At 45.9% G+C, this 25609-nt stretch overlaps 1 protein-coding gene across 7 annotated transcripts in view; it reads left to right on the top strand.

The window, feature by feature from the left end:
- Positions 1-25609, top strand: part of RABGAP1L (RAB GTPase activating protein 1 like) — a 425645-nt gene that overhangs the window by 303980 nt on the left and 96056 nt on the right. For 6 of the 7 annotated variants that reach the window (XM_037145558.2, XM_037145559.2, XM_037145560.2 and 3 more), the window contains one exon: positions 19370-19498. In XM_037145558.2, coding sequence (XP_037001453.2) covers positions 19370-19498 — 129 coding nt within the window. Of the gene's footprint in view, positions 1-12513; positions 13048-19369; positions 19499-25609 lie in introns of those variants that run through there. The other variant, XM_037145567.2, reaches the window with a different exon arrangement.

A 25609-nucleotide genomic window follows, 5' to 3' on the forward strand; every position in this document is an offset into this window, starting at 1 on the left:
TGAAAGAGATAATGACATATGAGTCTTGAAAGATTAGCAAGACAAGAAATGATATTTTGGGTGTGAGAACAGCATATGTTCGGAACAGAAGCATCACCAAACGGCATGCTTGGGAAGCTCCGTGAGAACACTGCACGCCAGGTGTCAAGGTGGTAGGTGCATTCATTGGGAAGGTAGGTGAGGTCTAGATTGCAGAAGTGTGTCTTATGGTTAGGGGCATGTGCGGACCTTTGAACCTGTGGGCCAGAGTTTACCTTCAAACAGTTACATGGGCAGGTATGGTGTTTTAGGAAGGCAGTGTTGGAGAGAGACAGGGAGAGAGCTGAACTGTGAACACTGGTAATGAATATGGACACTAGTTAGACTATGAGAATAGTCCAGAGGAGAAATGAGAAAGGTTTCTTTCACCAAGGCCGCAGCACCAGGGGCGGGCGGGGAGGGGCCAACTGAGCAGCGTTTCTCAGGGGGATGTACCGGACGGTGAATAGTAAGAGTCATCGCCCTTCGCCACTTTTCTCTTTCTCCTTCTCCTCCTCTTAAACCAGGTGTCGCTCAGCATTTGTGAACAGGGCTACCAGATCTGCTTCTGCTTGGTTCAGGTTAATGTATTATGGTTTGAACTCCATTAATGATCAGACTTTCAGAAGAAGTGACCAAACCAATTGACCTTGTAACCGAACTTTGTGCTTCAAAGTCGACAACACTGACAGCCGCCGTGCTCACCTATACTGGGGGCCTGGGGGTGCTCTCCCTGACTTGGGCTTGGTGAAGAGCGTTATCTCCGGCCATTCTGTGTCAGTGAGTTACATAAAAGAGGACATAATGAGCCACGTATCCTCAGAAAGTTACACAAAGAGAGCCAAGAGCTGTTTTTCCCTTCGTGATGCTTCTCAGGTTCAGCATGGCTCTGTTTCCATGGCAACCACCTGGTCCAGGCTCTCCTTTTCTCACACTTGGCTGACTGCAAGAGCTTGTGACTTGTCTGCCTTCAGTCTCTTCCTCTCTCAGGCTCCCTGGCCCTTCCTCTGCGGCAGACCACTCTTCCCAAAGTGCTCTCTTCATTGCACGTGCCTGCCTGTTGTTTGGTGTACACCCATTCTCTGGCATTCCAGTGTCATTGTAATCTGGCCTCAGCTGTACCTCCTGGGCACAGTATCACACACGGTCATGTGAGGTCTGCAACCATTCCAGCCCAGCGTCCCATTTCTACCATAAAGTCTACTGCCATTGAGAGTAGAGAGCCCGTCTCATGCCAGTTTTGTACTCTACCCGGAACCAAGCACAGCCCAGGCCGCAGTGCACACACAAAGAAGCGACTGTTTCCTCTTGTCCCTTTGCCCCCGGGTGTATTTATTCCTCACTGTTCCCTCTGGGTCTGAGGGTTGTTCCGGTTGTTTTGTGTTCTTAATTTTCTTCTCCTTCTTCAAGTAGTTGATAGTTAAACAGCATATATTATCCAAAGCTTGCAGGACACTTTAAAAACCAATTATTATCGTATCTTTGCTTTTAATAGAGCATATCTCTCTTTAGCAAAAGCCAGTATGACTCAGCTCCTCACTGTCTAAAATGGATTCTGCGTTTGCTCTGTGGCCGGTCCTCACAGTGGTTACAGGTTAACCTTTGGTGTCAGTCGTGGCATCTTGCAGTTACCCAGGGCGGCCGCTTCGGTTGGGGCGTGGTCTCCGTCTCTCATGCGTATGGACGGTTCTGAGGAAACAGCTCGGCATTCGTGAAGTTTATATTCTAAGATGCTCTTAAATTTCCTAATCTTTTAATACAACTGTAATTTTTAACTCACTTTATAAAATTAAGGTAAAACAACTGCTTTGCCCTCAGAACGTATAGTAAGAGAAGAAAACAACTATAAGCTAAGCTTACCCACCAACTGCCACAGGGGAGCAAGTAACCAGATTCATTCCTTTGTAGCCCACAAGTTGCTACGTTGTGAGGTCTCTGAGAGAGCAGAAGGAATAAATCCGAAATCTTTAAATGTCAGGGGGTCACTTTAGCTGACTTCTGGTGGCTAAAGAAAAGAGATATTAAAATGGCCTGTAAAATAATAATCTTTTAAAGGAAAAATGAATGAGTGGAAAAATCTTCTTTTATGTTTATATTTTCTCTAATAACTTGTTGATAAAGCACTATCTCCTCTCCCCTGTGATCTTTGCCCTGATATTTCTAATTAGAAAGAGTGATAATGCACAGGGAAGAAGCGAACAATGTCAGGGAGTGACAGATGTCATGAAAAAACTCCTACAAGAGAATCTCAGGTGCTACCGCCCTTCCTTGGATAAGATGTTAAGACAAGGCCTCTGTGAGCAAAGTAGCACCTGAGTTGTGGGAGGCAGTGGAGCCAGCCAGGTGATGGTCAGATGCGACAGCACGTGCAGAGTCCCTGAGGCAGAGACAGAAGGGAGGCCAGTGTGACTGGAGCACAGTGAGCAGCTGTGAGGAGGAAGGACATGTGGGCGGAGACCAGGCGGGGTGAGGTCAGCAGAGACTCAGAACGAGTGGGAAGGAGGAAAGCAGCACTTGAGTGCAGTGGGAAGACAGTGTAAGTTTTACGCAGGAAGAAGCTTGATCTGCTCTATGGTTTTTAGGCACTGACTGGGGAATTCGGGTGTGGAATGTGAATTGTAAAGTGGCGAGAGTAGAAACACAGAGACCAGTTAGGATGTCATTTCAGTAGGACAGACAGGAGAATGTGGCAGACAGCAAAGATGGAAAAAGAGGGCAAATTAAAGATACTTTTCAGATAGGGCTGACAAGATGTGTGGAGAAACTGAATTAGAAGGCTGAGGGAAAGGGAGAAATCAAGGATGGTGGACAGATGGAGCAGACCGATTTCGAAAAACCATGAGCAAGTCCTTTATTTTAGCAATGATTTTATTAGAGCACCTGATAAAAATGAAATGCGATCGTACGTGGAAGCGGGTCTTGTGATGTCCGACACACCACAGGAACATGTGCGATTTTTATTCCTACCCCAACCTCAGCACATTTGCCCAAGGAATTTGCGTCCTCACAGTACTATTTATGTAAGTCACCGAATTGGTGAGGATGATGTGAGGTTCAGTCGTCCATCAACTCCGTCATCATTTCCTGAGCTCCTCCCTCACGCGGTCAAGGCCTGGGTGCTGGGAACATGGTGGTGAGTTGAGCGGATGCAGGGCCTGCCCTTCAGGAACTTGCTGCCCGGTGGGGCAGTTACCGCTCATGAGTAGGTGGCGCCCGGGACGATTAAGAACAGTAGCAAGGCATGCTTTGAGGACGTCTCCCGACGGCTCTTCTGTCCTCCCTCGCTGATCCACGTCGTTCCCATCTTCGCCATCCCTGGACCACCAGTGATTTCTCGGCCTGCCCCTTGGTCCCTGGGCACGTTTCCCAGGGCCCGTGGCACCTCCAACAGATGGCCACACGCTCCTGGCTGACTCCGTGCATCCTTCATCCTTTTCTCTCCCCAGTGCTTGTCGTCCAGTTTCCCAAGCTAGGAATGTCACAGGCCTTAATAGCATTAGCCACCTTGTAAGATTACTATTTTAAACCCAATTTTCTTAACAAAAAATGAGACTTAGAGAGGTTAACTTTCCTGATGTCACGCAGCTCCTGGACATGAAATCCAGGTTTTAAGTCCAGGTCTCTCTGGTATCTCAGCTTTTGTTCTTTCATGACATTTTAAAGGATTGTTAAAGTTTTGGAAGGAAAAAGGATGGAGGAAAACAATCCGGAAAGAGGGAAGAATGTTTTAAAAGTCTCAGCAATTGTAAAGCACCAATAACACTAATCAGAGAAATACCCTCTGTGCAGAATAATCATATTGTATCCATTTTGAAGACAGAAGCACTGCAGCAAACAGTTCTGGAGTCAGCAGACACAGTGTGTGAAGTAACTGCCTCTGACAGGCTTCTAGGACAGGAAGAAGGGTAACTCACACTCCCTGTCTCTGGGCGCCTCAGCGGGGGAGAGAGGCCCTGCGTGTCCATTTCAGTGAGACTCGTTCAAGGCTAAGCCTGCAAGTGATGTGGGAGAGACAGCACGGAGGGCGGAGAGCAAACAGGAGGGCCGTGTCCCCCGACCCTGGGGTTGAGGGGCGGTTCCCGCAGGAGATATTATCACAGTTGAGTTTTGACGATTAGAAAAAGGTAAGTGAATCAGGAAAGGGTTTCATAAAAGGAGAAACAAGAACACAGACATGGAAGCAGGCAGTTGCCCATTGTGTTCAGGGAACGTCAAGTAACTGGAGCATCGCGGACGGCGGGGATCCCAACGTATCATATTGAGCGCTGATCCCAAATGGAAAGAAAGGGGCCCTGGCCGGTAGCTCAGTTGGTTAGAGCATCTTCCAGATACACCAAGGTTGAGGGTTCAATACACCAGGGCCCACATAAGAATCAACCAATGAATGTGTAAGTAGTAAGTGGAACAACAAATTGGTATTTCTCTCACCCGCTCTCTCCCCCAGCTTCCTCAAATCAACTTTTTAATGAACTTTAAAAAAGAAAAGAAAGAGATGGGCATGGAGAAGAGGAGATAGTTTGAGAGCTGATGAGGAAGTCAGATCAGACTTGAGCGATGGGCTGAGGTTGGAGGGGTCAGCAGAGGACTGTGGGATGACAGCAGGTGTCTGCTGGGGCAGATGGGCAGACGAGGGCACAGGTAGCCAGGCGAGGAACTGTAGGGACGGAGCTGCCCTGGGGAGCACGGTGACTGTGGACACGCTGAGGTTAGTTGCACGCGAGGCTGCCTGTGTCCAGTACGGAGGGAGATGCTGATCGTGACTAGGGCATTGGGGGCTATAAACACAAGGTCTTGTGTTAAACTCCTGGTCTTGGAGCGTAAGGCTTTGCTTCGATTTTGTTTTTGTCATTTCTTTTAGAGCCCAAGACACACTGGTCCCTCTATATATTCATAGTGACGTGGCTGTGGGATCCTGTTGTTTTGATTTGCCTCTCAGTCTAGCTTTCACTCTACTTCCTTCGTTGGTTCAAATAAGTCATACTAGATTTAAAGCATTTACGTGTCAGGTGTGTAGATATTAAAAATACTGTAGTCACAGTTCCCACTTACTGGATACATAATCTTGGGCAAACCACTTGGCTTTTCTAAACTCAGGTGCTTCCTGTGTGAAATGGGCATAATTGGTTGTTCAGATTCAATGCAGTAATGCATACTCTAAGGTTTTAGCCTAGTGCCCAGGCCTTATAAACACTGAATAAGTGGTAACTATTATTATTGGTACAAATATGTATCAGGAGTTTGTGGTGTGTAAGTTGCTTTGTTAAGCTCTGCTTGGGAAGAAGTGACTAGGAGATGGTGAAGGAGCCCACCGGGCAGGGAAGCCCCGTCCATATACACGTGTTCCCTTGTTCCAGTCCTCCCGCAGGACCGCCCGTGGCCGTGCTGAGATGTGCAAGTGCTGAACTCGGAAGGCAGGTGGGGAGGGAGCTGGTCCCCTCCTACGGAAGTGGAGGGAAAACCACCCCCAGCCTCACTATGTGGCTACTTCTGAGGTTCTCCGGGATCCCTTTGAAACCAGGAGTGAGTGCACGGGCAGCAGGCAGGGGAAGGGAACACTGCGGCCGTGCAGTTTCTTACTGTCTGTATTTCACAACACGTTGGTCTATTAAAAAAGAGAGAGGGAAAGGTAGTTCCCCCATCTTGACATATGCATCTCGCGGAAACACTTGCTATACATGGGCTGACCCCTGTAACCGCACTGAAAGTGTTCCTTGTCACAGAGACAGCTGTGACACTGCGCCCAGCACTCCACGTGACGCGAAGAGGCCGGAGACGCAGAGGCGGCAGGGACCTGGAGGCGGAGTCTAGGGGGAGTAGAGCCAGTTTACAGCTCCTGGAGATGAACGCGGCACCTTGTTATTTTTAACAGCAGTGGCCTCACACACACACACACACACACACACACACACACACACACACACACACAAATAAAAGTAAAATGCTCGTCTAGCTTGAGAGGATCAAGGACTAGTTTAAATTCTCTATGTTGTACTTTTTACCTGATCAACTTAAAATTAAAGAACAGGCTGCCACTAGCATTCATGTTGTGTTTGGAAACAAGGATGAGCCCAGGGTACAGCCCTCAGGGAAGGGGACGGAGGAAAGGACCAGCGTTTCGTGGTCAAGCCCACGCTGCGAACATGGCTTTGAGGAAGCTGCTCTTCTCAAGACGGTGGATCTGAGCTGCCGGGATGCGGCATCCCCAGCTGTTGGCTTAAAGAGGCGCTTCTCAGTTAAAAACCGAGGAGATGCCTGTGCTTGACCGTCCGTCACAGGCCTCCGAGGCCTCCTCTCAACTCACATCCACGCACCGTCCATTCCTTCTGACCAGCTGGCCAGCCCAGGCTCCAGACCAGTTCCCTGTGGAAGGAAGTGGGGTGCATGGTCTCCCAGATAAAACAGTTTTCAAATGGGCTCCGTTCACTGAACGGTGTTGGGTTACAAGGCAGGGCTTGCTGCTTCCTTGCCGTGCAGCTGGGTGGGCCTCGGTCCGGTGTCATGACTGTGAGCAAGTCCCTGACTCACCTGCGGCCTCAGCCCTTCCCTCTGTGGGAAGAGCACGCAGATTCCAATGTGTTCCAGGGTCTGACATCAGCACATTGGTTCCGATTCTGTTGTGCTCTCTAGAGCATCCTTTTCGCTGTGAGTGGTACCTGGGGGGATACTGGCCAAGAAGGTGTGTCCTTGGGACAGGAGGCAGGGCTGTGAACAGTGTGGCATGGGCCAGAAACCAGCTCCTGGGGGCCCAGTTACTTAGCAGCAGAGATAGCTGTCTTAGAAAGAGAGGAAATTAAGATTCTTCAGATATTTGATTATTCATGTATTTATTTATTTTTAGAGAAAGGGGAAGGGAGGGAGAAAGGGAGGGAGAGAAATGTCAACATGTGGTTGCCTCTCACGCAACCCCCACTGGGGACCTGGCCAGCAACTCAGGTATGTGCCCTGACTGGGAGTTGAACCAACCACCCTTTGGTTTGCAGGCTGGTGCTCAGTCCTCTGAGCTACACCAGCCAGGGCAGGGCTCTCTTCAGATACTTTAATCAATGTCATGTAAAAAATAGACTAATTTTGTGTTGTTACTAAATATATAACCCAATCCAGTACCTAGAAGTTTCAGATTTTTGGATCACCATAAGTAGTTCTTTTTAAACAAATATAATGGTCCAGTAACAAGACAGGCAGCCTTTGGAGTTCGTTGTCGGAGGAGATATGGAAGCAGAGGCAGAAGGACCAGGTCTCCAAGAGACTGCAGAAGTTCCTGCCTTAACGAAGGTGTCACACTGGGATGTGATCACAAGGGTAGGTGAGAAGTGACAGGGATGCTCCCGTGACCGTTCCGAATGTTATTAAATTCCTCTTGCTGGAGGGAAGTTCTCTGTTCTATCAAAACAGAACAAGACAAAACCAAACACTCCTTTAAGATCATTTTACCTAAGTCTCACAAAAGGTCAGAACGTTCAGGAATCTCTTCTCCTTCGAATGCCTCTCGACGTGCTACCTGGACTGCCCGCCATGGTGTCAGTTAATTATGGATTTTCGTTTATTTTTACTGAAACCCTCAGTGTATGAGCTCCAACTACAAAACAACGAGCCCCGTTCCCTGCGCTGTTACCTGCGTGCTCAGTCGCCATGCCGTTCACCTGAGCCGGGCCGTTAAGCAGCGCGCGTCACCCGGAGCTGGACGCGGCGCTGCCGGGCTTTCCCCACCACGGCGACCCATCGAGCAGCGTTGAGCAGGATCAGGACTTGACTGGCAGCGTGTGAGTTGTGTGGGATTCCCAGGACCATGCTTCCAACACGACTCAGCCATCTTCATCTGACCTGTTCGTTGGACCCTAGGAACTTGCCAAATTTTTCAGGGTTTGTTTTTTTTTTTAAAGTAGACTATCAGACAAATAAGAAATAACTAGGGAATGAGGTTTTGCTGTTTTACCTTTTCTAGCTGAGAAAGAGCATAGATCCTTTGCTACTTATTATTGGTGTGGCTAAGTCTGAAGTGTGAACTGGAGTGGCACTGGGCCGCCCTGTCTCTCTGAGCCCAAATGGACACCATGCACTTTACCCTTGTCCGCCCCTCCTTCGAGACTTCCCAGGAGGATGAGGAAATCACTGGTTACCTAGAACCCACTCTGCGCTGGGCACCATGAGAGAGTCCTGTATATGCATCAGTTTGTTAAATTTTCAGGCAGCCTGGCTGGATAGGTGATCCTGCGAATGAACAGAGGCTCAGAGAGTTTGCCTAACTCACCCAGGTCACACAGCAAGGAAGTGTGACTGAGAGCTGGGGCACTAAGCAGTACTCTGCTTTGCGTGGAGAGACAGGTTTAATCCCTACCACCCTGGTTTGGGTCCAGGCCATCCCACCGGGGAAGCCCACTTCTGTCTGCATCCACTGTGGACAGCAGAGGCGTGACCACGTCGTCACACACGGTGTGAGCCTCCCTCTGTGTGCCCAGCACACCCTACTTCATCCCTGTGTTCAGAAGCCTCCTGCCCAGTTCCCGTGAGATGAGTGACCCCTGAAGGGACACTTAGGGTGTTTCTTTGCACTCATTGTTTTCATCACAGTGCCATGTATGAAGCCCAACATGCTTTTCATTGACGTCGGAAGTCTGTTTCTGTCTTGCCCATGTCTGGTGGCCATGCCATGGTGGGTGTGGCTCAGGGGGAGCACTCAGGGGGAGCGATCGGGCCCGAGCACTGATGGGGGCCGCACCCCTGTCCCCTGCTTCCGCCCTCCAGAGTGAGGCTTCGGTTCTTTAGACCATCAGTTTTCAACCCTTTTCATCTCATGGCACGCAGAAGCTAATTACTAACATTCTGCGGCACACCCAAAAATATATTTTTTGCTAGTCTAATTTTAGGTGTAATTTTAAAGAATAGGTATAATTTTAATTCATTCGCACCAGTTGGCTACTGTTGTGTTGGCTGTTGTCATTTTTTATTTGACATCCTAAGGGGTAGGAGGTCAGTGTCCCTGTCTAAATAGTCAGGGATTGCATGTTTTAAACATTCTTGTGGCCCCCCTGGCTGACAGTCCCTGCTTTAGTCATGGCTTTGGGGCCATCGCCTGGTCCTCTCTTCTTTCCTCTCACTCTGCCTCATTATACAATTCATTCAGATGTCACGGATTACCTTCAACTTGCCATTGAACTTTCTTGACAGAAAATTTTCTTGAATCTTCTTTATGTTAGTGTAAAGAAATGTGAGGCATCGTGCATTTGTAACTGATAGACTCAGAAGAGTCCTATCATTGATCTCATTTTTGCATTACTTCGTAACTCCCACTTTTCTTTCTCAAAAGTGTGTTGCGTTTATTGTTGAACCTCATCAGCAGTGAGTGAATGATGCAGGGAGCTAGTGGACAATGGGGAGATGCTCAATGAGGCAAGGACTCTCCGGGGCTCTGAAAACTCCGGGGGTGACTTCTTTCTTTTCACCAAGCGATGCTCCAAGAGACGTATTCTACCTGATACTTACCAGCAACCTATTCTCAGAGGATAATTTGACATTAGGACCAGGTTTGGAAAATCATGGAGACTGTGAAAGCAAGGACGATGCTTCTGTTTGTTTTCCATGTGCGTGGGGCGCCTTGTTTTCTGTAGAGTGGTGCATGCTGAGGCGAGCGGGGCTCGGACGGATGTTCCCACATGTGCAGCAGAGTCAGTGGGTCTCTGAGAAGTCTGCGTGGCCTTGAAGTGGATGAGGACGCAGGTGACACCTCAGATGCACTGCATTTGCTGCTGCCTCTGGCCTGGAGCACGGGGAGATGAGGCAGCTCTCAGCGTGGTCTTTTCCAGACTGGGAACACTTTCCCCCTGGGCATCTGCCACCTCAGCCCAGGCAGGGGTCCACTTGTGGCAGGCTTGCACCAGCCTTCACCCAGTCCCCCAGCTCTGCGTGTTCCGGGCCCCCAGAACGGAGCTGTGGTTGCTCAGTGCTGTGGCCCCTTCTCCCCCACATCCTCGCTCTTTAATGGCGGGTCCAGCGCACAAAGAACCTGCATCCACCCCTGCATGTCAGCAGCTGTGTCTTCTCCATCCCCTACGGTGCCAGCTGGGCCTGCTCTTCCTCAGGCTCTTCATCGCTCCAATCCCCAGTGCCTTCTGCAGGGCCTGGCGCAGCCCTCACTCCTCAGCCTGATTGGGGTAGGGACACCCTGGCCCCGTGCTGTCTCCCCTCCAACCACAGCAGCTGTCATCCCAGCAGGGACAGGCTGCTCGGGGCCCAAGGCTGCCCCTGCCCCTCACTCCTCGAGGGTAACACACCTTTTCAGGAAAGCGTGGTGGAGAGATCGGGGAGCTGAAACACGCGACCGCTTATTTATAGTGTCTCTCACACAGCCCTGGTTAATGTGCCTGTTTTAGTGTCACTTGTTTTGCTCATTAAACCGTCACGTGCTAACTACTAGCATTTAATATTCAGTACGTACAGTTTTAACTTCTTCTGTGAGCATTAGAGCCATACTGTACAGTTCCAAAGTCCATGGATTCATTTGTACTTCTTTTTACCAGAAACCTTGGGCCAAGAAGTTTTCTGTTTCTGGTTTACAGAAGAGAAAGAAATGCTTCTGCCAGGGATCTTTGACCAAGTAGGTGGGTGAAAGTATCTCCCCTCTTTTTAAAAAAAGCAGTCCGAAAGAAATCCTGTACACAGAGAAGCCAGTGAGTTCCTCCTCCTCCGTGGGTCGGACAGTCCCCTTGTCCTTCAGTGGGATGTGTCCACAGCAGGCACTTGTTACTCTCACAGAGCAGCGGCGGTCTTTTGGCACAACATCTGCTGAACTTCAGTGTGTGATAAACAAGATGGAAATGGGGCTGTCCCTGTCCCTGTGCGTGTGCCTGTGCAGGGTGGGGGCGAACAGCCCAGAACCTCTTCCCTCCTCCTCCAGCTGAGCCAGCCCCCACCCTGGTAGTCCGGCAGTCACCTCCTCCGACACCTAAGGGTCCGGGGTTTTTGTATGTAGAATATTCTCATGCTCTGGTCAGTTTCCATTAAAGTCTTTGCTTTGTATGGTTTTGAAAGAAATTTTCTAGGAAGAAATAAAGGCTTGACAGCAACATTTAGGTATATTAGATATTTTGTTAATTAATACTTTAAATATTTACCAAGAAAACTTTCATTTTCTTGAGGTTTTAGAAAGAGAAACCAAACAGTATTGTGCTAAGGAAAGCAATATTTCCCTCTAGCCCAATTCCGTAATTAGTGTACTTTTCTAACCAAGATCACGAAAATCTTGTAATAAATGTTTGTATTTTGCTACCTGCAGAGGTCTGGGACTTTTGGGGGAACTAAGCGTTGGGAGGAAGTTGCTCGGGCTCTTTCAGCGCCCAGTCACTGCCGCCGTCCTGGAGAGACCGGTCTGTCCAGTGGGACTGGCCGCGGAACTGCCACACCAGGGCTCGCCACCCGCGTGGTAAATTGTGGGGCTGAGGTTAAGGAACTGTCACTAAAGGGATCTGCCCCCTTTTGCCTTCATTTGGCTACAACTGATCGATTATGTCTGGTAAATTAATGTAGCACTTTAATTCTGAGATTGCGAAGTTTTTAAACTAGGGGCAGTTCCCAGTTACATTATTACCAGGGAAGGGTTAATGTGACTGGAGTCTATCAAAACATTTCGGACTATTACCTAAGCGTCTGTCAAGGTCTGTGCCTTAAGAAAGGTATTTTTACTTGGAGAATCTTGATTTTAGTAGTTCCTTAAATTATGCTGTTATTATTAGATTGTAGGGTTTTGTTTTATCATACTGTGTGCTTGTAAAACACACCCTTCTAACTGTGGCCAGCCTTCCCAGAGTGCTGAAGTACTTCTGCACACCCTCGCATTGCAAAAAGTCATTATCGCACAGACACTTCAATGCGAGGGTGTGTCACTCCTTGGATGCTGAGTCCTTGCTCTTCGTCCATCCTCTCTCATTTTTCCCTGAACCTCTCTTCCGTTGAGATTTCAGTAACCTTACGAGGATTAGAGCTTTCAACTTGGAATACACAGTATAAAATCAGGGTTTTATCTGTTGTTGTTGTTAGAAAGCGAGAGGGATAAAGGTCAGCCTCTTAGCTGGCAGGCTGTCTGATTTCTCTGTGAGCATCACATGCTAGGAGAAGCAAGTTCGTCTGTCTCTGGGCTTAGGATTCAACAGCATACGCTGTCAGATGAGCACTGATTGAAGGTGGACCAGGAGGGGAAGCGCATCTGTCCGATGCTCGCCATTGGCTTCTTATTACAGCATTCTCCCTCGAGACGCGCTCTGCATGCTCATTCACCAACCTCCTCCTCCTCTCCCCTCCCCTGCCTTGCCTACCCCTTCATTACTGATTCACAGCGAGAGGCAGCCGTGGTGGTGGCGGCAGCGGCTGCAGCAGCAGTAGCAGCAGCAGCGCAGCTTGTCACGAATCAAGGATTGCAATGAGCTCATCCTTTTTCTCCTTACAGCCTCACAACTGCCTGGCTTCCTGGCTCCCGCTGCTGTCTGCACACACACAGACATACACAGAGACACACACACATACGCACAGCATGCACACGCTAGACCCTTCTGAGCAGCTTGTACGTTTTGACACATGGATCTGAACTCTCCTACGTCACTCTTGGCCATTTTCTTGCATTCGATTGCTTTTGCCGTTTTTCACTGAGATCAGTATTTGATTTTATTCTCCAGTCTACTTTGGTGCTCTTTGCACCGTGGCTAATTTAACCAAAATGCTTTTCCTGTGGAGACATTAGCTGGCATTTGCCAGCACAGACCGGCTTGTTGTGTGCTCCTGGGGAGACCTCAGCGAGGCTCCCCTCCCACTGCACCTCTTAAAATTGTGGATGAGAGACCCAGCCTGCTCAGTCTGGATACCTACATACTGCTCATGGAACAAGGGGTGCCCTGCCCAGCCCCAGCTGCCAAGCTCGCGCCTCCCGTCAGAAAGTCTCAGGACATGCACGACGAGAGGACCAAGCTGGTGAATGAGTATGCGTGTCGCGTGCTGGAACTTCTGGGGATGGGGCATCGTCTGTTTGTGCCTCGGCTTCTGGCGGTGAGACTGTTTTTCGTTGAACTTCATTCGGGGGGACCCTGCCACCCTCCATGAGAATTCCCTGTGTCCTGGAGGAGCGTGCAGTCTTCTGTTTTCTTCTCTTTTCTCACTCAACCGAGAAGGAAGTGCGAGTGGCCGTGGCCAGGGGCTCTGCCCCAGCCTGGTCCCCGCCACTCCTAATTGGCCGGAGGAGCCGAGGTCTCTTCTCAGAGCCCAGGGCCGCACTAGTGGCATTATCTCTGTGGCAGCCACAAAAAAAAAAAAAAAAATGCTTTTCTGGCTGGCTCAGCTCAGCAATAAAGGAGAATCCTCAAGTGCTAGCGTTCTGTTCCTATGTCTCCAAAGGGTTAAATGTTACAACAGACGTTGCTACTTATCTAGACTGTGTGTGGTTTGCTTTCTGACCTCCCCATTTGGTTGCCAATTTGATTTTTTTTTTTTTTTTTGGGATAGGGAATTTTACCCCCTAAAAACCCTTGTTTAGGAAATTGCAGATTTCTCTCCTAGAATGTTCTAGCTGTGTGCCTGTGAAATAGCTTCAAACTGTGGGGTTTGTGCTGTGACTGGGAAGTCTGGCTGGCTCGTTTTTTGATAATTTCCTCAACAAGAGGAAAATCACCCTTCCTTGCTCCCTACTAAGGGTTAAAATTAAACACCCACAATCCCCGGTGCAGGGCTGCTTTTCAGTGGTTTGAGAACTGTACCTAGCAACTGTTCTGTAGCGTAATTGGTCTGCAGTAGTCCTATACCATTATTTGGAATAATTTAGCTTTGTCTGTTTTATATAATGGAGTTTGATGCCTTTCCGACAATTACCTCATTGTGATTATCTCACATTTGAGTCTTTTCAAAAGTACAGCATTGACTTGACTGAATTTAACTCTTTTCTCTCACATATTTCCCTCCAGTAGAGTTCATCTCTGTTTACACTTATCTTTACCATTATTAATTCAGTCTCCATGCATGTATGTGCATACATACATAATCCTAACAGACGTGTTAGGCAGCTGCATACATAAGTGATCTGTCACCCTGAAGAAAGTCTGTGTATCACTCCAAGATGAAGTTAGATACGGTGACTAGCATACAGTTATAGGGGGAGAAGGCCATATTTTTGAGAAGTATTGTTCCTTTGATATTTAAGAAAGAAATTAAGAGTTCAGTACATGTTTTAATGCCCACGTGAGGTCATCAGTACTCATTTAGATTTTATTTCCCTGAATCATGTTTTTTCTTAATGAAGGAGAAAAATGAAGATTCTTGATTCTGTTACAAAGGTTTGTTTGTTTCAGTGAAAAATTTTAAGTGAAATAAAGTTTTAAAGTGAAATAACAAGTATATTTCAGGAGCTTTGACACTACGAAGTGCTAAAATATATTTCAACAAATTCTCTGCGTCTCTTTGAGGAATCAGTTTTGGCCTCATACGTTCTTAAAGACAACTTTGTGTCGCGAGAAGCTTGAACAGGGAACCTTCCAGTAACCTAGGTCTGCCGCACTTTGGCATTTAGACCTTCAGTGTTTTGGAGGAAGACAGAAATTGGTAACTAAGAGTGTCTCTCATACGCAAACCTGCATCAGAGAAGAGTTTGAGCTGCCTCTAGTTTGAGACAAATTATCAGCGATAAATTCCCCGGGAGTCAGGCTCCCGAGCTTCGGGTCTCAGGGAGGCCGTAGGTGTGTGGGTGTGTTTCACACGTGACTGTGCGTGGGTTAAACACGACTGAGCAGAGTCGGCTTGGTTGCCCAGTTAGGCGTCTGAGGAAGTGCACCCCTTGGGTTGTCTGGGCCCTGACCCTCAGACTCTAGGTCATGGTGCCACACATGTTACGTGTGAAGAGTGTATGCCGAGTTGTCCTCAGGGCCATCGGGAAATCTCTGGTGGCGTCACACAGTGTTGTGCTCACGGGATTATCAATGGGGTGACACTCTGCATGTGGCGAGTCACGTGCCCTTTCGTTAGCGACCTGGCTGTGGGTCGGGACCAGCTCTCCAGTGACCTACTGCTCGAAGTTTAGCGTGTCTCCAGGGGGAGTGCGGTTGTTCAGCCTTGTCTGGGCGGACTGGCCGCTGGTGCGGGGTCGGTGGCCGATGTGCCCAGGGTGGTCTTGTGAGGGGTCCTGCCACCTGCAGCACTGGGTCTTTCCTTTAGCAGACAAGGGGGCAGCGCTGGAGTTCAGGCCTGTGTCATGCTTTCAACGTGAAAGTGTGGGAGTAAAACACATAAAAACACCTAATTTTACCTTAAGGTCCCAGTAATGATTTTTTCATATTTTTTCCTATGGCAACTTAACTTCTTAATGAGCTGATCGCATCAAAGGAAACTAATCTGGACAGTGTTGTACGGTAGCTTTGGGCCTGGAGCCCGCCTTAGGCGTTGGCCCCGGTTCCCAGAGGGACCGTCAGCCTGCCAGGGCGCCAGGCACGTTCGCGGTGTGTGCTCCCGGTTCCTCAGAGGTGGCCTTTGAAGGACGGCTTCCCTTTAGTAAATCAGCTGCAGGTGTTTCACCATAGATGCCAACAAAAGGCCTAACATCTGTAGGGAGACTCACCAAGTTTTGTTGGTGAAATCAAAACACCAAAGCAAGGTACAGGTAACTTAGACGCCAGCTGAGTAATGCTTCCCGCTTCTACAGCCTGTGCCTCCAGACGATCCTCAGGTCCCCAGAGTGTCTCTCGGCCATACAGACACCCTGTCAGACACTGTGTGTAACTAAAGGGAGAAAAGCCATTTATCGTGAAAACGGGGTAGACAAGAAAGCGAATCGTGCCTAGAGGCCTTTTTTCAAACGAGTCCCTGGAATGATCTAGCCTAGAATTTGCGGCTCGTCAGAGGCCCCTGAAGAATGGTGTGGCACCCGAATCGTGGCGGTTCGAGGTGGAAGCACTAGAGCGACCCCGAAAGGTTGGGGCTCCCCCTGCACCGCCGCGCCTCCTTGCAAAAGTCGCTTCAGAATGTGCTGCCCTCACACTGACTTTTCCAGTGGGAAAAACACTCAAAACGGTGTCGGCGATGGCCCTCCCAGAGCCCACTGGCTTGTAAGTGCGTGAAATGTGGAGAAGGAGGAGAGGCTTTCACTCTCCTCATGCGCAGCGTCCCCCCTTTGCCTCTTATGGGACCTGGGAGTCATTATCAGACCACAACTCACAGGTCTCAGATGCGGCTGCCCTTTCCCAAGACACCCAGGCACGCACACGGTGAGTCCCAAGGACTGTCAGGCTGGAGAGGGTGGGTGGACGCAGGTAACACTTCAGCTGTTTGAGGTTCAAGTTTGGTCAAATTTCTTATGATGCCAAATTACATCCTAGTGTGTCTTTAGTTTGTAGACTTTCTGAAACCATTACTGTTAAGCAGGGAATGAAGGAGCACAGGAGAGAATACGGCTCCGTTTTCACCTCCGTCGTTAACAGCTGCAAGGATAGCTCATTGGAGAGAGATCGCAACTCTTCAAAGAAGTGGAGACCCTGGTGTAGAAGTTGCGTGTAGGCTTCTGATGCAGCCAAATATAAAAACCAATTACACATCAAAATGAGTCCTAAATCCACTTTCTAATTTGTACTTAATAAATGTTGATTTATGTGTATTTTTAAAAGATTTTATTTATTTATTTTTAGAGAGGGGAAGGGAGGGAGAAAAACATCAATGTGTGGTTGCCTCTTGTGCACCCCCTACTGGGGACCTGGCCTGCAACCCAGGTTTGTGCCCTAGACTGGGAATCAAACCTGTGACCCTTTGGTTCACAGGCCAGCACTGAGTCACACCAGCCAGGGCTATAAATGTTGATTAAAAAAAATAAAGAAAATCCTGGGTCTTCCTGAAGTGGAGCCTTGGTGAACTCACAGACCAGGTGTGTGTGGTATCACTCGTGTGCCTAGCAGTTTGTTTCACTCATTTGACTGTGTGGGTGGGAGGGACACGGAGGGCAGCATCTGCTGTGGCCTCTGGGCATCTCTCTCTGCCTACCTGAAAGGGAAGAGAAGTCGGAACTGTTTGAGTGTTTTAACTGTCTGAGTCACCTTTTCATAATCTGGAAGATGTTGTTAATAAACAGGTTCCCTGTCTGAGTGTTAGTGGAGCCACTAATTTTCAAAAGTTATCGCTTACTAGTTCTTATATAAAAGCTGGTGGAGTTCTTTCTTTTATTTTTCAAGGGAAGAAAACATGTCTTTGCTTATCCAGATTTTTCTATTCCTTGTCTGTCGTATCTTTTGGCTGACATTACTTAACACATAATGTCAGGAAGGTGATCGTATTTTCATTATTTTACTCTTCCCTCACTATTGTTCTGAAGGCAATATAGAAAAACTTAAAGATTCCCCAGTGAAGAACAGCCTTTCCAGTTTCAGCTGATTCTTCTGAAAGAAGGATGAATTTCTTTGTAGTGAGCACAGATGGAGAGTGGTACCCGGGAAGGAGGAGCAGGGAGGTTATGGCGGGCCCCGTGGGCAGTGTTAGAAACTTGGGTTTCATTCTGAGAACAGTAAGAACCCTCGGAGGGCTCTGTGTGGAGGACGATGCTGATCTGAAAGGGTGTCGTGGAGCTGCTCTCGGGAGAGTGCACTGGGGGGAAGAGTGGAAATGGGGACCAGACGGGGGTTACCATGGTGGCTTGCCTGAGAGATGACAATGGCCAGGACCAGAGTGCCGATGGCAATGACTCAGACCCTGTTATGAGCAGAAATATCTCCGACGTGCTTTCAGTGTTGTCTTTACAGTTAATAACTTTACTTCTAAATTTAATAAAGTGATATTTTGAACTAGTACATAGTTCTGTGATTTCTAGCCACCATGGTTTTTTTTTTTTTTTTCATTTTATTACTGAATTTTTGGATAATTCAGTACAGACTCTTAAAACATTCATTTTCTTTTTGGATTACTTCTGTGTTATTGAGTCTGCCTGCATGTGTAATTTGTATCACAATATTTGCCAAAAATTGCTTATAGTTGTTCATTAAAATTCTTAGTGTCTTTCTTATTACAAAATCTTTCTTGTAGATTTGTAGGAAATGCAACAAAAATACAAAGAAAAAATATATAACCATAATTTTGCTATTCAGAGAAACATTTCATTTCCTTCTAGTCTTTTTTCTTTGTGTGCACATATTTCTTAGTAGTTGTTATTTATTAAGGAAGTAAATTTTGCAAACAGTATTTTTCATGAGTCCAGTAGTTAAGTGGCTTGCTTCATTTACTTCTTTTATTTGACAGAATTTTGTTTTATTTTAAAGATTTTATTTATTTACTTTTGTGGGGCAAGGAAGAGAGAAACATCAATGTTTGCCTCTTGAGTGCCCCCTACTGGGGACCTGGCCCACAACCCAGACACATGCCCTGACTGGGAATCAAATCGGTGAACCTTTGGTTCTCAGGCCAGTGCTCAATCCACTGAGCCATACCAATTCTGAGGTTATTTTTAATTAAATGTATTGGGACAACATTGGTTAATAAGATTATATAGGTTTCAAGTGTACATTTCTAGGATACATCATCTGTATATTACACTGTGCGCCCACCACCCAAAGTCAAATCTTCTTCTGTCACCGTATATTTGGCCCCCTTTACCCTTTACCATCCTTCCCACCTGCTTCCGTCTGGTCACCATAGCATTCTTGCATTCTTTTTTTTTTTTTTTTTTTTTTAAAGATTTTACTCATTGATTTTTAGAGAGAGGGGAAGGGCAGAACAAAGAGGGAGAGAAACACTGATGTGAGAGGGGAATACTGTTGGTTAGTTGCCTCTCATGTGCACCTGACCAGGGCCCAAACCTGCAACCCAGGCACGTGCCCTGGTCGGGAATTGGCAGTCAGAGCGGCCATAGCATTCTTGAAGGTGTGTGATCAAATTCTCCTTTTCATCCCTGGAGCTGCTGAAAAGGCCATCCTCCAATTAGGTATTTATTATGTAACTCTGATGTGCTTTGGTTGCATTGTCTGTGTCTCCTTCAGCCAGCTTTGTAAAAGTATTTTTAAATGCCCATGAAGCCACAGATTAGTCCCAGGGTTACATTTTTTTCTTTTATTGCATTTTTCTTCTCTCAGAGCTATAACTTGGTTGGTTTCGCCAGGATCCACCATTCAAATCTTTAGGTAATATAAATTAAATATGTTAGCCTGTTAATTAATTCTGAGATTGCCTCTAGGATTTGTGGTGACTTGTTTCAACTTACAGTAAAGAGGTTAGAAATCTCTTTCTCAAATATTTTAAAACTGGCCTAGCTATTAGCTGTAAAAATGCATCACAGACACTAGAAATTCTTTTTTCAGTGTATTTGTCATGAACACAGGCTAAAATGTGGTGACGATTCTGGGTGATTATTTTGCAGACCTCAAAGGAAGATCTTCTGCAGGCTGATTTTGAAGGTGCTTTAAAGTTCTTCAGAGTTCAGCTTCCAAAGAGATACAGGGCAGAGGAAAATGCAAGAAGATTGATGGAGCAGGCCTGCAATATTAAGGTAAGATGCACAAATTTATATATAATAGAGGTGGGACTTGAATGCATAATAACATGGCAAGTTATGTAAGAGCTAGTTCCCGTATGTTGCTGGGTTTTGACTGTTGAAGAAAATGTTGTGTGTGAACTAGTCTCTCCCAGTCTTGTCAGGCCGATCAATACATAGTAGCTGTACCTTCTAATAGTTGGCAGGTTCGGATGGTAACAACAGGAAGACTAACATTTATTGTATAGGTCAGGCTCTCCAATGGGCTGCTGTGATAGTAGTTTCCATAGCAACAGACGAAGTATTTAGCTTTGGACATCTGTTTTTAAATGATTTAGGACAAAGCAAAACAAGCCTGCTTAGGCTTGTTTCTAAGAGGGACTTGGGAGGCTGAGTCTCAACCTACTCATTCGCATCCCACTCTGACCAAATGAATGGACACGTTGCTCCTTATTGTATGTCTGATAAAACTATACACAGTGGACGAAATAATTTGAAATAGAAATCTCTATGCAGGAAGTTTTGATTCAAGGTGAGAGATTACTTTTAAAAAATTAGCACCAATTTACTGATGTTAATTCTTGTATCTATGGAATGTACTAGGGAGTCTTCTTACCTAACCATGACATTAATATAAATTTCTTTTCTGAACAAACAGCAAAGATCCCAGGTCTTATGGACCTTATATTCTTGCATAAGGACACACAGTAAAAGACAGAGTAAATACTACTCTGTGAGAAGGTGGTAAATAGCTTTGAAGAAAGAAAGAGTAGGGAACAGGAATGAGATGGGGTAGGTGGGGAAGGGGGAGTTACTGCTGCTGTCCGGCGGGGCCGGCCTCCCTGAGCAGGTGAAGGTGCTGGGCTCCTCATGGGCAAGTCTGGAGAAGGAGCCCCCTGGCAGAGGCAACAGCGAGTTCCAGGGCCCTGAGGGTGGCTCTTGCCTGGTGGGTTTGAGGAACAGCAACAAGGCCAGAGTAGCTGGAGCTAAGTGAATGAAAATGAGAGTAAATGGAGAGGGAGTTAGAGAGCCTGTCGAAATGTTGACCATCGTGAGGACTTGGGCTCTCCTCTGAGGGAGGTGGGCAGCCCCCGGGGAGCCTGCAGTGGAAGAGGGATGTGCTCTGCCTGAGCTCAGAGGGTGGCAGTGCCTGCTGGGCTGAGAACAGACTACAGAAGGGTGGGAGTAGCAAGAGGGACCTCAGACGGGGTTTTGCAGTGTTGCCTGTTGAGAAATGGCGGTAGAGAGTGATAAGAACAGGGATGGAGAATGGGGAGAGATGCGGGCGGTTGGAACCCGGGCTATAATTTCGAAGGAACTGAATTCACAATATGTGTTGCATGGGTGTAAGAGGAAAGGACGAGCCACGGGGATTCCACAGACTTCGGGCTGAGCAAGTGGAAGATAGAGTCGCCATCAGTTTGTTCAAGTTCATTATTTAATGTACCCTGACAGTACATTTAAGCACCTTGCCCCTGTAATACTTGTGCACTGAATTTTAACTTACCTTAAAGTGTTTTCTAAATGTTAAGATGTACAACTCAGTATTGAAAGTAAATCACTGAAAAATTATATTGTTTTTAAAATGAACTCTGTATTAAAAGAGATCATTTTCTAAAGGTATTAAAAAAGGTAGACCTTTGGAGTCTTGATCCTGAAATGTGGAATTTTAAAGCATTCTGGCCTGACTGCTGTGTGGCTGGGCCAAGTGACTACATTCCAGCCACAGTTACGTGTAGACTTCGAAGGTGCGCTCCGGGGGTCCCGGTGGCTTTGATGGATTTTGATTGGAATCGGACAGGTAGTCTTCAGCCAGATGACTGTGCCAGAGCTCTCAGGGAAAAGTGTTAGGAATGGGGCACTGCTGTAGGCATCTACTAAAATAAAACATTCATTTCTAAGAATAAGAGTACAGAGTTAGAGATACAATTGAGGTTGAAAGTTTTATCTTTTCAAGGGAAATCTTGTAATATTGGAAAACCATTCAGAATGGAAAACCATGCAAAAATATGAACTTCACAGGGCAAGATTTTCCCAAGGTATTTAATGGAGTCCCTCAGAGGTGACGGTAACAATGACTAAGACAGAACCGTGGGATCTCAGAGGCGCAGAAACATAAAATGGTAGAGTTCAAGTCCAAACCACAATCTGAACGGACTGCTCCTGGAATGGAAGGCCGCAGTGCAACCAGACTGGTCTATCTGGCCGTGAATGGATAGATAAAAGTATTTTAAAAGTAATAACAGGGTTGTTACTCTGTTTTGTTTGTGGGCTTTGTTTTTTCATTAACTAAGGAGAAGGACTTTTTCTCAGATATTTACAACAGTGCCCCCAGGACATCATTTTTTATTAAGGTATAATTGATACAACATTATCAGTTTTGTATGCACAATATAATGACTCAGTATGTTTATATATTATAAAATGACTGTCACAATAAGTCCAGTTAAAGTCTGTCACCATACATAGTTAGTCTTCTTTTCCTGTGGTGAGAACTTCCAAGACCCTCTCTCCTGGCTACTCTCAGATATGCAGTGAACTACTATTAACCATTGTCACCATGCTGTGTATTACATCCCAGTGACTAGCCCACTTTATAGTTAGAAATGTGTGCCTTTCCACACCCTTCACCCATTTTGCCCAGCCGTCACACCCAACTTCAGGCTACCACCCATCTATTCTCTGTATCCGTGAACTTGGTTTGTTTGTGATTTTCAGGTCCCGTATGTAAGTGAGATGATGTGGTGCTTCTCTCTTTCTGTCTGACATATTTCACTGAGCATAACGCCCCCAGGGTCCATTTGTGTCGTTGCAATGTCAAGCTTGCATCCTGTCTTCTGGCCGAGGAGCATTCCATTGTGTGTGTGCACCACGCACCCCATTTTCTTTATTCATTCATTCATCAGCGGACACTGAGGTTGCTTCCCTGTCTTGCCTATTGTAAGTAATGTTGCAGTGAATACGGAGTGAGTACCTTTTTGAGTTAGCATTGTTGATTTCTTCAGATAAACACCTGGAAGTGGAATTACTAAGTCATATAGTAGTTCTAATTTTAATTTTTTGAGGAGCCTCCACGCTTTTTTCCAGAGTGGCTGTACCAACTTAGAGTCTCACCAGTAGTGCTCAAAGACTGCCATTTCTTCACAGCCTTGCCAACATGTGTTTTTGGTAATAGCCACACTAGCAGTGTGGGTTGGTATCTCAGTGTGGTTTTGGTTTCTGTTTCCCTGGTGATTAGTGATATTGAGCACCTTTTTGTGTACCTGGGTTTTTTGTGTTTTGTTTTGTTTTTTGCAATTGAGTTCTCATATGAGTTCGTATATATTTTGGATATTAACCCCTCATTGGAGATGTGACTTACAGATATCTCTCCCATTCAGTAGGCTCTTTTCCTTTTGCTGATGGTTTCCTTTGCTGTGCCAAAGCTTTAGTCGGATATAGTCCCACTTGTTTCTTTTTGCTTTTGTTACCTTTGCTTTTGGTGTCAAATCCAGTTGTTGCCAAGAGCAGTGTCATGAGGCTTTACCACCTATATTTTCTTACAGAATAATGGTTTCAGGTCTTACATTCGAACTTTAATACATTTTGAGTTAACTTTTGTGTATGGTATAAGGTAGGGGTTCAGTTTCATTGTTCTGCATGTGGATGTCCAGTTTTCCCCAACATTAGTTATTGAAGAGACTATCCTTTCCCGATTGTCATATATTGATTGGCCATGTATGCAAGGGTTTATTTCTGGGATTGATCTATAAGTCTGTTTTATGTGAGTACCATACTGTCTTAATTACTGTAGTTTTATGATATAGTTTGACACAAGGGAGCCTGATGCCTTTAGTTTTGTGTTTTCTCGTAATTGCTTTTGCTCTCTGGGGTCTTTGTGGTTCCATACAAATGTTAGAATTGTTCATTTATGGATGCTTCTGTGAAAGTGGTATTGGGATTTTGATGGGGTTTGTATCAAATCTGTAGATTGCTTTGGGTAGTATGGACATTTTAATAATATTAATTATTTTAGTCCATGGGCATACAATATCTTTCCATTTATTTGTATATTCAATTTTTTCATTATTATCTTACAGTTTTCAGTGTATAGATCTCTCACCTCCAAGGTATTTTGTTCTTTTCAATGCAATTATAAATTTTCAAGTTTCTTTTCAGGTAGTTCATGATGAGTGTATGGAGATGCAACAGATTTTTGTGTATTGGATTTGTAGCTCAGGACATTGATTTATAGCCTGTGCCTGTGAGGCAGATGCGAGGGGACGTTGAGGGAGCACAGTGTTCAGGGCTATGCCGGGACTGGAACATAGGTCTCCAACCTGAAACTTGACACAATTTTTAAACCAAGACCTACACTTTTAAAATAGCTTTTTTATTAAGCCCTTGACCATATATACATACACACATACTTATCTGAAGAGATACTTACCCTTATCATATATGACACACTCTGATTTTTCTTTTACTATATTGTATCCTCTTTATCTTAAACTTCTCCTTCCCACCAAGAAAAATCCACAAACCAAAAAGCTAGTCACAACCTACTAAATCGGTTTCACAGTGATTTGCAGTTTTGAAAACCTCCTAAGGCCTGCCCCACCGTCTGCACCTCCTCCCCCTGCCGATCCCCATCCCGTGCAACCTGTGAGAGGCTGTGGGGCGTGAGGCCCACTCGGAGCAGTGGCAGCGGGGGTGTGGCAAGGCTGTGAGTCAGCGCGCCCTCATCACAGCAGTGCATGCCGCCTCTGGGAAGCTCCGTGTTAGACCGTGTTCACGGACCGCAGGCGGGGGTGGGGAGGCAAGAAAGCGGAGTCACAACTTCTTATCTACAGCCTGTTTCAGGTTAAAGATAGCATTTCTGTCACAATAATAAAAGTTCTCTTTCAAATTTTAATTATTTTTAAAGTCAGTGTTTGTCTACAGTCGTTTTTTCTTCAAATGAGGTGTTCTCATTTCATTACCCAACAACATTAATCACTTCGAACTTGAAGGGACTAGGCGATCAGTGCTGTCAGTGAACCGACAGGCTTCACAGTGTGTGTGACAGTCACCGGTAAAAATGAACTCGCAAGCTCTGTGTGTGGTTTGCTTCTGAGTGCATCCCCGGGGTGTATTAATAGACCACGTGGGATTAGATCAATGTCAGGAATATCTTTTGGTGTTTATTTTTTCTAACTTAACTAACATGGTTTCAAGTTATTCTGTCTCTCACTTCCTGTGGTTTCAGCCAGGCTAAAATCAGAAAATCTGTTGACCCGTCAGCTTTTTTGGAAACATTATTTGGTTACTTAATTCTTCACGTATGAATACCCTGCCCTTTCCCAGGGAGTCAGCTTTTGTTGAATGTCATCGTGCGGTCATTGCTGTAGAGTTACAAGTTCTACCGTTGTTTTAGCTTCATGGACTCTGAACAACTAGAAGTTTGAATTTCTCTATGTAAGCATGAGAGCGCTTTGTTTTTCCTGGTGAGACAACATATAGCTTTCACTGGAGTCTTAAAGGGAACTCTGTGACTCAAAAAAATAATAATAATTGGCCTTTGTATTGTGGGACAATCTGAAACTTGTTAATAAGCAAATTATATTTCCATAGAGTGTAAGACTTCATAATGGGATACCTGTATGCAAGTGCATATACACATAACCTTTATAATGATTCTGATGTGACTGCCTATTTCTGTATATTTTTATTTGACATTATTTACATTGTATTAGGTTGAATTGATGAAATTATTATTCTTGTTGGTCAGAAACTGTCAGATATTAGACATTGTACATGGTTAAATTCAATATTTCCTGCCTTCTTATGGTTCAAATAGGTGCTACATAGGTAAAAGATGAAATATTAAAATTTTGACTCTTTTAATTGTAGTCTAAATCATTTAGCTGGCATTGCTCTGATAAAAATAAAAAGGGGAAGTAGAAGAGTAAAGCATCTTATATACCTTAGTTTTTCTGATGTGTAAGCTTACTCTTTAAATTTTTTGGGGGGTGCACATAATGTTGCAAATGTTATATTTATGATGGGCCTCTTTAGTAGCAAAATTCATCACATACTCAAAATATTCTGTTGTTAGATCTGTATAACAGAATATTTTAAAATATAAATCAGCCTACGTCATTTGTA

The sequence above is a fragment of the Artibeus jamaicensis genome, unplaced genomic scaffold (assembly GCF_021234435.1).
Source record: "Artibeus jamaicensis isolate MK-2021 breed Jamaican fruit bat unplaced genomic scaffold, CSHL_Jam_final contig_327, whole genome shotgun sequence".
Taxonomy (NCBI): domain Eukaryota; kingdom Metazoa; phylum Chordata; class Mammalia; order Chiroptera; family Phyllostomidae; genus Artibeus; species Artibeus jamaicensis.